Below are 12,846 nucleotides of genomic sequence, written 5' to 3'. Positions count from 1 at the left end.
GGCTGTTTTGAAATCTATTGGAGCACTTTGGCGTGGGGATTAACCGTCAGCACTTTCTTGACATCTTGACTGTCACAGTGTGGGGGTGTGTGGAGGCCATCCAGGAGCCCAGGGGCTATGTACAAACAAACCCCTGTTCCTGTGTTCTTGAGGAGAGGTGTCGACCAGACCAGGTCGTTGAGGGTTCTGAATGCATGATTTTTGTCCCCCGCTTTCTTTTTTGGTTTAAGACAATTGATTGTGGCAAAAGAGGACACACACGGTGAGTACTTTGAGGAAAAGGGGAGCATTGTCTGTTAGAAACAGGGAACAGTATTTTGACGGAGGCTCTGGATGCTGACATGAAGGGAGTAAGACTTGAGTCACAGCTGTTTGTGACCTCGAAGTGTGAAGCGGAGAGTCGGGGCCTGGAAAGTCTGAGCTCCAGAAGATGGGAGTTTGGGGTGCATGACTCCCCAAAGTAGGGTCACAGATGGCACTTTGGAATGTGGGTTTGAAAGCAGGGCAGGTGAGGTCAGAGAGAGAACCAGGGAGTTCGAGGGCGTGGAGTGGGTGTGGGCAGGCCCGGCCCTGCATGGGGGCAGGAAGGAGTAGGGAACCCTGGGAAGGTGAGAAAGAAAGCCGGACACAGGCTGGAGACGCGGGTCCCCAGACCTGGTAAGTAGGTCGTGGCGCCTCTCCAACCTCTGGTTCTCCAGTCCGGTGCTGTTTTTGTGGGAGAGGATTAGCTTAAGGGGTTTATGGAGCCTGGCCAGGACCTTAGCGCCCTGTACTTCTCCTCTGGTGCCCTTAGGATTTCTTTCTGTTTTATTTATTTGTTTGTTTTTGGGCCACACCTGGCAGCACTCGGGTTACTCCTGGCTCTGCACTCAGGAATCGCTCCTGGTGGGCTCAGGGGACCATACAGGATGACGGGAATCGAATCAGGGTCTGTGTTGTGTTGGCTGTGCGCAAGGCAAATGCCCTGTCGCTGTGCTATAACTTCGGTCTCCAGGGTTTCTTACTGTTTTTTCGTTTTGTTTTGTTTTTGGGTCACACCCTGTGGCGGCGCTCAAGGGTTGCTCCTGGCTCTGTGCTCAGAAATTGCTCCTGGTGGGCTGGGGGGACGACGACGGACCATATGGGATGCTGGGAATTGAACCTGGGACTGTCCCACGTTAGCCGCATGCAAGGCAAATGCCCTACCGCTATACTATAACTCCGGCCTTCAGGATTTCTTTCTGTTTTTGTGTTTGGTTTGGGGGCAAGACCCGGCAGTGCTCAGGGCTTACCCCGGTTCTGTGCTCAGGAATCCCTCCTCTACTGGTGGAGCTCAGGGGAACCTTCTGGGATGCCTGAGTGAGATAGCACAGCAGGGAGGGCTTTTGCTTTACAAAGTGGCCAACCCAGGTTTGACCCCTGGCATCCCGTGTGGTTTCCACGAGCCTGCCAGAAGCGATTTCTGAGCACAGAATCGAGTAACTCCTGAGCTCCATTGCCAGGTGTGGCCACAAAACAAAAACAAAACAAAACAATTTTTTTTTGTTTTGCGGTCATCTCTAACAGTGTCCTGGACTACTCCTACCTCAGTGCTCCATCTCTACTCTGCAGAACTCAGGTGGGTGCCAGGATTCTTTCTGGGTACAGAAAGAGCCCTTTGGACTCAGCCATCTCCCCAATACCTGGGTCCCTATGCTTTGCCTGGATGAGCCTTGGGGAGCACTTTAGGGGCTTCTTTTTTTTTTTTTGGTTTTTGGGCCACACCCAGCGGTGCTCAGGGGTTACTCCTGGCTGTGTGCTCAGAAAAAGCTCCTGACAGGCACGGGGACCATATGGGACGCCGGGATTCGAACCAACCACCTTTGATCCTGGATCGGCTGCTTACAAGGCAAACGCCGATGTGCTATCTCTCCTGGCCCCTTTTGGGGCTTCTTGATACAGGGTGCTGACAGGCTGACCCGACTCTCTGTTTTGTGTGATTGGAGACTTTCTGGAAGGTTCTCCCCAGCCATCAGTGATCCCAATCTGCTTTGTTCCTGAGCAGGCTGGCAGGGACACTTCTTTGGTGCACAGGGGTTACTCCTGGCTCTGTGCTCAGAAATCACTCCTGGCAGTGCTCTGGGATCCTAGGGGATGCCAGAGATCAAACCTGGGTATGTGCCACGCTAACGCCCTCCCCGTTGTGCTCTCGCTCCGGCCCCAAGATTTTATTTCATATTTCTGGTCTTTCTCCCTCTGTGATTTCTGTGATTTGTCCTGTTCTTTCCATACCCATCCAGGAACTTGGGGAGCCACTCAGCACAGGGGTCCTCAGCGACCTCCTCTGTCCACCCCCGGTGGTGAATGACTTGGGTTCAGTGACCACCAGGGCCAGCACAGCAGAGGAGGGCCAGGACAGCTCTCTACTAGAGAAATGGGGAGTGGGGCTGGCCGGGTGCGTTTGGACCCTCGAAGCTGAGCCTTGGCGGTGTAGAGGGGCTGGAGGGAGGCACGTGATGGCACCCCCGGGCCCCACGAGACCAGGGGTGGAAGTGCTGCTGCATGCCTGTACTGTGGGTGCTCAGGTGGTGACACGAGCTAGACACGGGCCCGGGTGCCAGCTGGCTCTAGGGGTTCATCCATGTTCTGGCACATCACCTTCCTGGCTCCCTGACAGGGCTACATGCGCCGTGGCAGGGCTGCATGCCTGGGCCCCCCTTCTGTGTCAAAGGCCTTCGCGGTCTTCTGACACACTGACCCTGGCAGGGCCGTCTCTGGGTTCTTTTGGGCAGAGCTGGGTGCCATGTCTCCTTCACCCAACAATCATGCCCCATGTCCCAGTGGGTGAAAGGTGGTGCCACAGGCTGAGTTCCTGGCCAGGTGCGGGTGCTCCACTCCCTGGGTGGTTGCGACATTGGGTGTGGAGAGTGGATGCTGGCTGGTACTTTCTCTTTTTTTTTTGTTTTTTTCTGGTTGACTGCATTCAGCATGATACCTTCCAGTTTTATCCACTTAGTAGAAAATTGCATGATTTTATTTTTTCTTATAGCTGAGTAGTATTCCATTGTGCATGCCACAATATGGCTGGTACTTTCAAGCCCGTCTGCTACTACTGGTTTGTCCTTGTTGTGGGGTTCCCTCCCTGCTCCCCGAGGCACCCAGGAGGACAGCTTTTTTGCTTTTGTTTTTGGGCCACACCCAGTGGTACTCAGGGGTTCCTTCTGACTCTGTGCTAAGGCATCATTCCTGGTGGTGTTTGGGAGGCCCTAGGGGACGCCAGGGAAAGAATCTGGGTTGGCTGCATGCAAGGCAAACGCCCTCCCTGCTGTGCCATCACTTCAGCCCTGAGCAAAGCCCATCTGAGTATTGCTGATGTGGTTCATAAAACAAAAAAGAAAATAGAAGCCCTGGATTAGAGCCCCTTTACCTTGCCAGGAATATCCAGAGCCCAGAGCAACCCCCTGAGCACCACTGGGATGTGGCCCAGAAACAAAACCATGAGCTGGAGCGATAGTACAGTTTGTGTGTGTGTGTGTGTGGGGAAATGGGGGGGAAGGCGTTGCCTTCCACGCAGCAAATCTGGGTTCGATCCCCAGCATCCCATAGCATCTCCCGAGCCCACCAGGAGTGATTCTTGATCTTAGAGCCAAGAGTAGCCTGTGAGGGCGGTGGCGCTGGAGGTAAGGTGCCTGCCTTGCCTGCGCTAGCCTAGGACGGACCGCGGTTTGATCCCCCGGCGCTCCATATGGTCCCCCAAGAAGCCAGGAGCAACTTCTGAGCGCATAGCCAGGAGTAACCCCTGAGCGTCACAGGGTGTGGCCCAAAAACCAAAAAAAAAAAAAAAAAAAAAAGAGTAGCCCATGAACACTGCTGGGTGGAACCCCAAAACAAAATAAGAAAAAAGAGAGCTTAGTTCTTTCCAGAAACAACCAAATTGTCATAGGACACCTCAAAAATACACTAGAGGGGCCGGAGCAATAGCACAGCTGGGAGGACATTTGTCTTGCATGCTGCCAACCTGAGTTCAATCCCTGGCATCCCATAAGTTCCCCTGAGCCTGCCAGGAGCGATTCCTGAGCACAGAGCCAGGAGTAATCCCCGAGCACCACCTCCAAAACAAATTTTTGTTTTGTTTTGTTTTGTTTTTGTTTTTGGGCCACACCCAGCGATGCTCAGGGGTTACTCCTGGCTGTCTGCTCAGAAATAGCTCCTGGCAGGCACGGGGGACCATATGGGACACCGGGATTCGAACCAACTACCTTTGGTCCTGGATCGGCTGCTTGCAAGGCAAACGCCACTGTGCTATCTCTCCGGGCCCCCCCTCCCCAAAACAAGTTTAACAAGCAAAAGTCCAGCCTGTGTCTTGGGTTTCTCCGCTTGCTGGTGACAGGGACACATCCCAGGGGCTGTGGATGCTGTTTCTATGGGACCAGTATCCTGGTCCCTGGGTGCATCCAGAAATGGAGGTTCTGACTCATGTGACCATGCACACATCCTGGGGTGGGGCACTAGCCATGGGTTATCTGGGGTGGTGGAGGCTAGCGCATTTCCCTCCTGTTCCCCCATCCCTGCACGCTGTCTCCAACCCTCTCCTTTTTTTTTGGGGGGGGGCCACGCCTGGTGACACTCAGGGGTTACTCCTGGCTATGTGCTCAGAAATTGCTCCTGGCTTGGGGCACCATATGGGACATCAGGGACCGAACCTCGTTCCGTCCTAGGTTAGTGCGTGCAAGGCAAACGCCCTACCGCTTGCACCACCGCTCCAGCCCCCTTTTTGAGCATCACCATCCACATCACTGTGGGGCAGGGAAGGTGGCATCTAGGTGTGACCTCGTGACTGCTGAGGTGGGGCTCGGGGTGCAGGTGGGATCCTGGGAATGAGCTGGACCTGCAGCCCTGTCGTCCCCCAGGAGCCGGAAAAGCCCCCAATGGCTCCTCTCCCTTCTCTTCCCGCACAGAAGGAAGATGGCAGAAGCGCATCAGGCCGTGGCCTTCCAGTTCACCGTCACCCCAGATGGCATTGACCTGCGGCTGAGCCATGAGGCGCTGAAGCAGATTTACCTGTCGGGCCTCCATTCCTGGAAGAAGAAGTTCATCCGCTTCAAGGTGCCCTCTCTCCCCCCTCCCCCCCGCGCTGGCACCCAGGGGTGGGAACCATGTCTAAAAAACCCAAATGCAGGATTTTTTTCTGGGTTTGGGGCTACACCCCGAGGCACTCGGCTCACAGCACGTGGCGTGGGTGCTCCCCATCCCCTGTGTTTCATCCCCAGTTCCCTGCGGTTCACTTCTTTTTTTTTGTTTGTTTGTTTGTTTTTGTTTTTGGGCCACACCCGGCAGTGCTCAGGAGTTTCTCCTGGCTGTCTGCTCAGAAACAGCTCCTGGCAGGCACGGGGGACCATATGGGACACCGGGATTCGAACCAACCACCTTAGGTCCTGGATCGGCTGCTTGCAAGGCAAATGCCGCTATCTCTCCGGGCCCTGCGGTTCACTTCTGTGGTCTGCGGGATCCCACAGAATCTCAGGACTGGGACAGCAGGTGGGACAGCCTGGAGCTTGCTCTGCCCTCTGCTGAGCGTGACCCCTATTTTTTTCTATGGGTCATACCTGGTGACACTCAGGTGTTACTCCTGGCTCTGCTCTGAGAAATTGCTCCTGGCAGGCTCGGGGACCAAATGGGATGCCAGGATTCGCCTTGGATCAGCTGCGTGCAAGGCAAATGCCCTACCGCCATGCTATCTCTGCAGTCCTGAGAGTGACCCTGATTAAGAGGCAAAAAAGTCAGGGGGCCCAAGCAAGAACACAGCGGGAGGGCATTTGCCTTACACACAGTTGGCCCGGTTCCATCCTCAGTCTTCCTCAGTGTCTTCTGAGCACCACCTGGAGTGACCCCTAAGTGCACAGCCCCGAGTAAGCTGGAGCGAGCACCTCTGGGAGTAGCTCCCACAAAAATACCCCAAACTCACGACCTAAGGAAAATGAATGAATTTAAGACTCTTCGCCCCTCCTGAGGAAGTAGCTATGACTGAGCTCAGCTTCCGAGGTTGGCCTGGGGGACACATGGAGTCTGGCGCTGGCTGTGTGTGTGTGCGTGTGTGTGTGTGTGTGTGTGTGTGTATGTGTGACTATCTGTGTGTATATGTCTTTCCGTGTCTGTGTGTATCTGTATATCTGTAGGTCTGTGTTTGTGTGTCTGTCTGTGGCTGTGTGCGCACACACACCTTTTCTAGGGCTCCTCGTTTGCCTGGGGGTGGAGGACTCCCCCTGTAGGTGAAGCTAGGACTGGGCCTTGGTGCACGGCTGTTCAAGTCTCCAGGAACAGGTGGGGTGAAGGTCACTGTCGCTGTTGGCTAAGGACAGGTGATTCTGGGCCGTGGTAGTGGCTCCCCCCTCGTCAGTGCGCGCTGATGTGAGGCTGCGAGTGGGGGCCGTAGGGTATCTGTGCCACTCGTCAAAGGAGGCCGCCTCCTCTCAGCCCTTCAGCCCTGTCGGTTAGACCAGCCTGCTCCACATCCATCCTCTTGACGCTTATCTCCGTAGCTCTTTATCTCTAAGAACCTTATTTGTCTTTCTCCAATGCACTGTCACTCTCCCTGTCACCTCCCATCACCTCCCTGCTGTCCTTCCTTCTTCTTTTTTTTTTTTGTTTGTTTGTTTGTTTTTGGGCCACACCCGGCGGTGCTCAGGGGTTACTCCTGGTTGTCTGTCAGAAATAGCTCCTGGCAGGCACGGGGGACCATATGGGACACCGGGATTCGAACCAAACACCGCTGTGCTATCTCTCCCGCTGTCCTTCCTTCTTTCCTTCCAGATTTCCCAAGTAGGCCTTGATGTTTTGAACTCAGATAAGAGAAATTTAGACAATTTAGTTAAAGCTTATTTTTTTTTTAATTTTTTTGTTTTGTTTTTAGGGTCACAGCTCAGTGGTTACTCCTGATTTTGTGCTCAGTTGCCCATGGCAGGCTTGGGACCATATGGATGAACCTTGGATTTGGGTTGGCAGTGTGCAAGGCAAATGCCCTACAGCTGTGCTATTGCTCCAGCCCTTATATTTTTTTCAAATTTTAATTAATTTATTTTTGGGATTTGAAGCCACTCCTAGCAGTGCTCAGGACTTCCTCTTAGCTCTGTGCTCAGAGACCTCTCCTGGTGGTGCTCAGGATCATATGGAATGCCAAGGATCGAACCTGAGTTGGCTTCATGCAAGGCATGAATGTTCTCTCTGCTGTGCTCTGGATCCAGCCCCAGGGGGCTCCTGCTTTGCACAAGGAGGCCTTGGTTTTGCTCAATGCCCCTCATGGTGTCTAGTGTCTCACTGGAAAGAACCCTGAACCCCAAGCCAGCCACCACCAGGCAAGGCCCAAAGATTGAGAATTATTTTTGGTTTTGGTTTTGAGCCACACTTGATGCTGCTGAAGGGTTCCTCTTGGCTCTGTGCTCAGAAATCACTCCTGGCAGTGCTCAGGGGATCCTATGGGATGCCGAGGATCGAATCCTGGTTGGCCGTGTGCAAGGCAAAAGCCCTCCCTGCTGTGCTATTGCTCCAGCCCTGACAATTTTATTTTATTATTTGTTTATTAATAATATGCATTTGATTTATTTTGGATTTTGGGCCACACCCAGTGGTGTTCTGACATCAGCCACTCTTGGTAATGCTAAAGATTTCCTCCTAGCTCTGCGCTCAGAAATCGCTCCTGGCAGGCTTGGGGGACCACATGGGATACTGGGATTAAACCCAGGTCCTACCGTTGTACTGTCTCTCTCTGCTCTGAATTTTTTTTTTTAATTTTCATTTCCATTAAGATGAAAAAATGCTCTTGAAGTCCTGCGGCCACACCGCCGCTTGCCATGTCTGAGTGTCTTCCATCCTGAACTACAGTTGGGGAGCGAGAAAGCTTTGGGGGTGGGGAGGAAATCCCAAAGTCGGGGCTCATGCAGGTGCCAGAGCACAAGCTTGATAGGTGGTCTAGGTTCTGTCCTGGGGTTCAACCACCACGAGGTGGCCCCTCAAACCTAATCCCCCAAAGAGTCCCCCCAAATCTGTGTCTCAGTTTAGACAGCCTCATACAGGCTGTTTCTGCTTCCTGCTCCACCTCCTTTCAAGCAATTTTGGTACAACTTTTGGGGGGCATTCGGGACAGGTCTGGGATATTTTGCACTGATTTCCAGTAGAAAGGCTTCCACATTCTACTATGCTTTTGGTGCAGTTGGTGGGTGCTGTTGGTGGACCTGGGTTCAGAAGTGACAGGGAAGTGTTGGAAAGTTGGGTCTGGGGTAGCTTAGGTGGGTGCTTAGTTTGGGGTGCCATGTCTCCTGGCTGGCTCTGTGAAACCCCCTGTGACGCTTTTTGGGAACCATGCTTGGCTGCTCCCAGGCGTGGTTCTTATTTCCCAGGGTCCCTGGGGTGAAGCTTTTAGGGGAGATTATGGGCTTCGATGTAAGCGCAGGGATGCAGTTCGAAATGCTGCAGGGTGATACTACGTGGCCCCTCTGCACTGGCTGCAAACCCCCCCTCACCAGTCTCTCTGGGGCGGGTCTGTTCTAGAATGGCATCATCACCGGTGTGTACCCTGGCAGTCCCACGGGCTGGCTCATCGTGGTGGTGGGTGTCATGTCGACCAGCTACGCCAAGATCGACCCGTCCTTGGGGATCATCGCGAAAATCAACCGGACCCTGGACAGCACGTAGGACCTGCGGGCCGGGCACATGGGCAAGGGGGGCGCCTTTTCTCTGTGTCACAAGACCCCAAGGTGTACCGGCACCGTGTTGGTGTTGGGGCCCCGTGAATTTATACATAGCTTGTCTCCCTCCACCTGGCTCATCCCAAGAAGGGACTGTGGTGGATTCTGGGGGGGGGGGGCTTATAGCCCTGCAACTCCTCATTAGAGTGACTGAGACCCCCAGAGCCACCCCAGCTCAACTCTATAACGAGATTTTTTTCTTTGTTTTTTGAAAACAACAACAACAACAACAAACTAAAAGAATAGCACAGTGTGGAGAGCATTTGCCTTGCATGAGGCTGAACCCAGGTTCGATTCCCGGCACCTCATAAGGTCCCCAAAGCCTGTGAGGAGTGATTCCTGAGTGCAGAGCCAGGAGTAACCCCTTAGCACTGCTGGGTGTGGCCCCAAAACAAAACCAACAAACAAAAAACACCGAAATCAATTTTACTTTTTCCTGAAATTTTTCCTAAGCGAGTTTCAGATAGGCTGTATTCAACACCCACCTCCCTGCAGGGCACTTTCCGTCCACTGTAGATTTTTCTCGAAGGTCTAATTCTCCACTACAAGGTACCCCTGATATGGAGCTTTCCCTAGATACCCTTGTGCCAGGCACTGGGCACTGTGGGTGTTGGATGTGCTCCCCAGAGCCATGCTGGGATCCCTCTGAGGTCTCTTGGACCCTGTGACTTCTCACTCGGTGCCCAATTGTGGCTCTGCCTGCCTCCCCCTCTTGCTGCTTCCTTCGTGTTCTCCAAACCATCTCACAGACCATTGCAGGGTGAGAGCTGTCCCTGGTACCCCGCAGCATGGGTCTATGCAGGGTAGGGAGGTCACCTTCCACATGGCTGGCTCTATCCTCTGCTCTCCTAGCGAGGGGCCGATGATCTTGATAAGCATTTTAGGGGGGCCCCTGAGTCCTTGTCTGCTTGGCTGGACTGGTGGGGGGAGGATCCTGGGGTCTGAGCTGCTGCTCAGCTGCTGGCCCATCTGTGGGAGGAGCAGAGCAGCAGGGGAGCCCCAGCCTACATGAACCGGGCTCGCCTGCACTGTGGAGAAGAAATGGACAGAGCTCTGTCCCCCAACCCTGCTCCATCCCACAGCCCCTGGGCTCAGGGTGACCAATATGCGTCTGTCTTGGTTCGGCCACCTCTCGAGTCTCCAAGCTCCTGTAGTTTTAGTGTGGGGACCCCCCCCCTCAATCTCTGGTCACTGCGGGCTTTTCCCATATCCTGCCTGGATCCTGGTTCATGTCACAGGCCAGGCTGGGGTTTAATCACGGGGGTGGTCCTTGAGATGATCTTGTAAATTGGATTATTGGAAGGTGGAGCGATTTCAGCCTCGTCTAATCCAGCCCTTTATTGGATTTGTTCCTCTCTCTAAACCCACTTGGGAAACTGGGCCAATCCAGTCTAGTATGTGTAGAAGGGTCTTTCCCAGCCTGAGGCTATTCCAGAACATTCTTCCTGGGATAATCGTAGGGCCATGGTTTTGCTAGTAGAGGGGACTGTTCACTCCCCCTATGGCCATGCAGGGGCATACGTTCCTTAAAAGAGCTGCTTGGAGCCGGAGTAATAGCACAGAGGGTCAGGTACCTGCCTGGCATGTGGCTGACACAGGTTCGATCCCCAGCATCCCATAGGGTCCGCTGAACAGCAGGAGTGATCCTTGAGCTCAAAGCCAGGAGCAAGCGCAGCACCCTGCTGGGTGTGAGCCTCAAAACCAAATAAAAGCAAAAACATTAACAACAAATAAAATGACTTAACTAACAAGCTGACGCTTCTCTTCAAAGTGGGTTTATATATTAACCTCCCCCCCCCCATTGGCCATTCATTTGTGGATATTAGAATATCATTTGCTGGGGCGGTATGCCTTGCATGTGGTCTACCTGGGAGGGACCCGGTTAGATTCCCGGCAACCCTATGGTCCCCCAGCCTACCTGGGGCGATTTGAGTGCAGAGCCAGGAGTAACCCCTTTGCGCCGCTGGGTGTGGCCCAAAAACCAATCAATCTATCAATCAAAGAATAAGGTTAAAAATAAAAAAAGAATATCCCTTGCTACTTGGGACCCAGATAAGTTTTCTTTTCTGTTGAGCTGCAAACAGATTGTTCAAATAGATTGTTTCTCACATCCCCAAATCCAGGCTTGCAAGTTTATTATTATTACTAGCTTTTTTTTTTTTTTTTTTTTTTTGGTTTTTGGGTCACAGCCGGCAGCGCTCAGGGATTCTTTCTGGCTTTACACTCAGAAATCGCTCCTGGCAGGCTCGGGGGTTATATGGGATGCCGGGATTCGAACCACCGTCCTTCTGCATGCAAGGCAAACACCTTATCTCCATGCTAGTCCTCCGGCTCCATTATTAGCTTATTATTGCCATGAAATATTTCACTTTTATTTTGGGGGGACTTGGAAGCCATCCCTCGCAGAACTCAGGGGCTGCTCCTGGCTCTCTGTTCAAAGGTTGCTCTTAGCAGTGCTCAGGGCAGTACTGTGTGTGCCGGGTTTCGAACCAGAATTACCACACGCATGGCAAAAGGCCTAACGTGTCCCGTCCTGGCTGCTCTCTGGTCCCTGGAGCGTGTCCTTCTTCTCAGCAAACAAGAACATTGTCTCCCTTTAGGACTGTTGATAGATTTTTGGGGGTGTAAGAACAGGGTATTGAGAGTGGAACACAGGTCCTGAGGCAGAAGCCTGAGTCTTCTCTGTGCCTGAGTCACCTCAGATCCTTCTTTCATTCCTTCTGAGTGCTCCAGCCTCGCTCCCGCCAGCTCTCTGCATTGGTCTTGCTGTTCCACCCACCTTTCTCAGCTGGGGAGCAGAAAGAGGGTGGTTGGGGTGCACTGGGTGCCCTCCTGAGGGAAAACAGGTGACCTGAGTCTTTTTTTGGGGGGATTTGTTTTTGAGTCACACCTGGAAGTGCTCAGGATTTAGTACTAACAGGGCTTGTTGGGATATCAGTAGTATGTATGTAGGATGCCAGGGATTGAACTCAGGTTGGCTGCGTGTGAGGCCAGCTCCCCTCCTTGCTGTCCCATGGCTCTGGGGTGACACTCCCCTGGGGCCTCAGCGTGTCCTCTGTCCCCATCCCGTGTCCTTGGCACCAGCCAGGAGGGGTCAGGGCCCCCCAACCCCGCCTTCGGGCCGTGGGAGAGAGACGGGGTCCCCCCGACCGGCCGTGCGTGTGGTCTCCTCTCCCCAGCCTCGTCCCCACGCCTGCACACGTGTGTGTCCCGTGTCCAGGGGCTACATGTCGAGCCAGACGAAGAAGGTGGTGAGCGGCGTCCTGTTCGGCACGGGCCTCTGGGTGGCCTTGATCGTCACCATGCGCTACTCCCTGAAGGTGCTGCTGTCCTACCACGGCTGGATGTTTGCCGAGCACGGCAAGATGAGCCGCGCCACCAAGATCTGGATGGTAAAGCGCCCCCCACCCCACCCTACCCCTGTGCCCGGGGACAGAGTGAGGGATGCCAGCGCCGCCCGTGTGGGTGTGGGTGTGGGTGTGTCTGAGCATGTTTGAGTGTGTCCGCAAGTGTGTTTGTGCATGTGTGTATGGTACGAGAGTGCTTGTGAGTATTTGAGTGTGACGTCCGCCTGTGCATGTGTGTCCATGTGTGGAAGTGAGTTTATTTGTATGCACGTGAGGGTGTGTTTGTAGTTTGTGTGTCTGAGTGCATATGAATGTAGGTTACACATGTCTACATGATTGTGTGTGTGTGTGCTCATCAGCCCGTCAGGGGCTGCCTGTGGCCTCCTCCCTCTGAGGCTCATGCTCTGCGTAGGCTCGTTAAGGCCCCCCTGTGTTGCTTAATGGGGGAAGTAGCTCCCACCTCTGCTCGGGGACCACACAGTGCTGGGGATTGAGCCTGCGCCTCCTGCAGCCCTTTGTCCACTTCCCTGGGCTTGCAAGTGTGAACTCAATGACACCATCCTGTTAGCCCGACATCCGCACTGAGCAGTGGATGTCTGGAACTTTCCTCACGTTCCTGCGGCTTGTACACACTGGACAGCACCCTCCTGCATCCTCACCACTGCCCCAGAAGCCCTCTTTCTGGCCCCGTTTCCATGCATCTGTCTTAGACTCCCCTTTAGTTTGGAGCGACTGGAGAAAGAATGGTCGACGGGTTTTCTGGGTTCGGAACCTGGGGCCTCGCTGCACCCAGCTCCCAA

The 12,846-nt window shown here is 53.8% G+C and overlaps 1 protein-coding gene across 1 annotated transcript in view; it reads left to right on the top strand.

Annotated features, from left to right (window-relative positions):
* Nucleotides 1-12,846, top strand: part of CPT1A (carnitine palmitoyltransferase 1A) — a 46,107-nt gene that overhangs the window by 8,708 nt on the left and 24,553 nt on the right. Inside the window, exons 2-4 of the mRNA XM_049781198.1 lie at nucleotides 4,917-5,064; nucleotides 8,503-8,642; nucleotides 11,920-12,091. Of these exons, the coding sequence (XP_049637155.1) occupies nucleotides 4,924-5,064; nucleotides 8,503-8,642; nucleotides 11,920-12,091 (453 nt within the window). The 5' untranslated portion in view covers nucleotides 4,917-4,923. The remainder of the gene's footprint in view (nucleotides 1-4,916; nucleotides 5,065-8,502; nucleotides 8,643-11,919; nucleotides 12,092-12,846) is intronic.

Source organism: Suncus etruscus, chromosome 9, assembly GCF_024139225.1.
Source record: "Suncus etruscus isolate mSunEtr1 chromosome 9, mSunEtr1.pri.cur, whole genome shotgun sequence".
Classification (NCBI taxonomy): Eukaryota; Metazoa; Chordata; class Mammalia; order Eulipotyphla; family Soricidae; genus Suncus; species Suncus etruscus.
The sequence above is the reverse complement of the archived record's forward strand: the minus strand, read 5'-3'. Positions and strand labels throughout refer to the sequence as shown.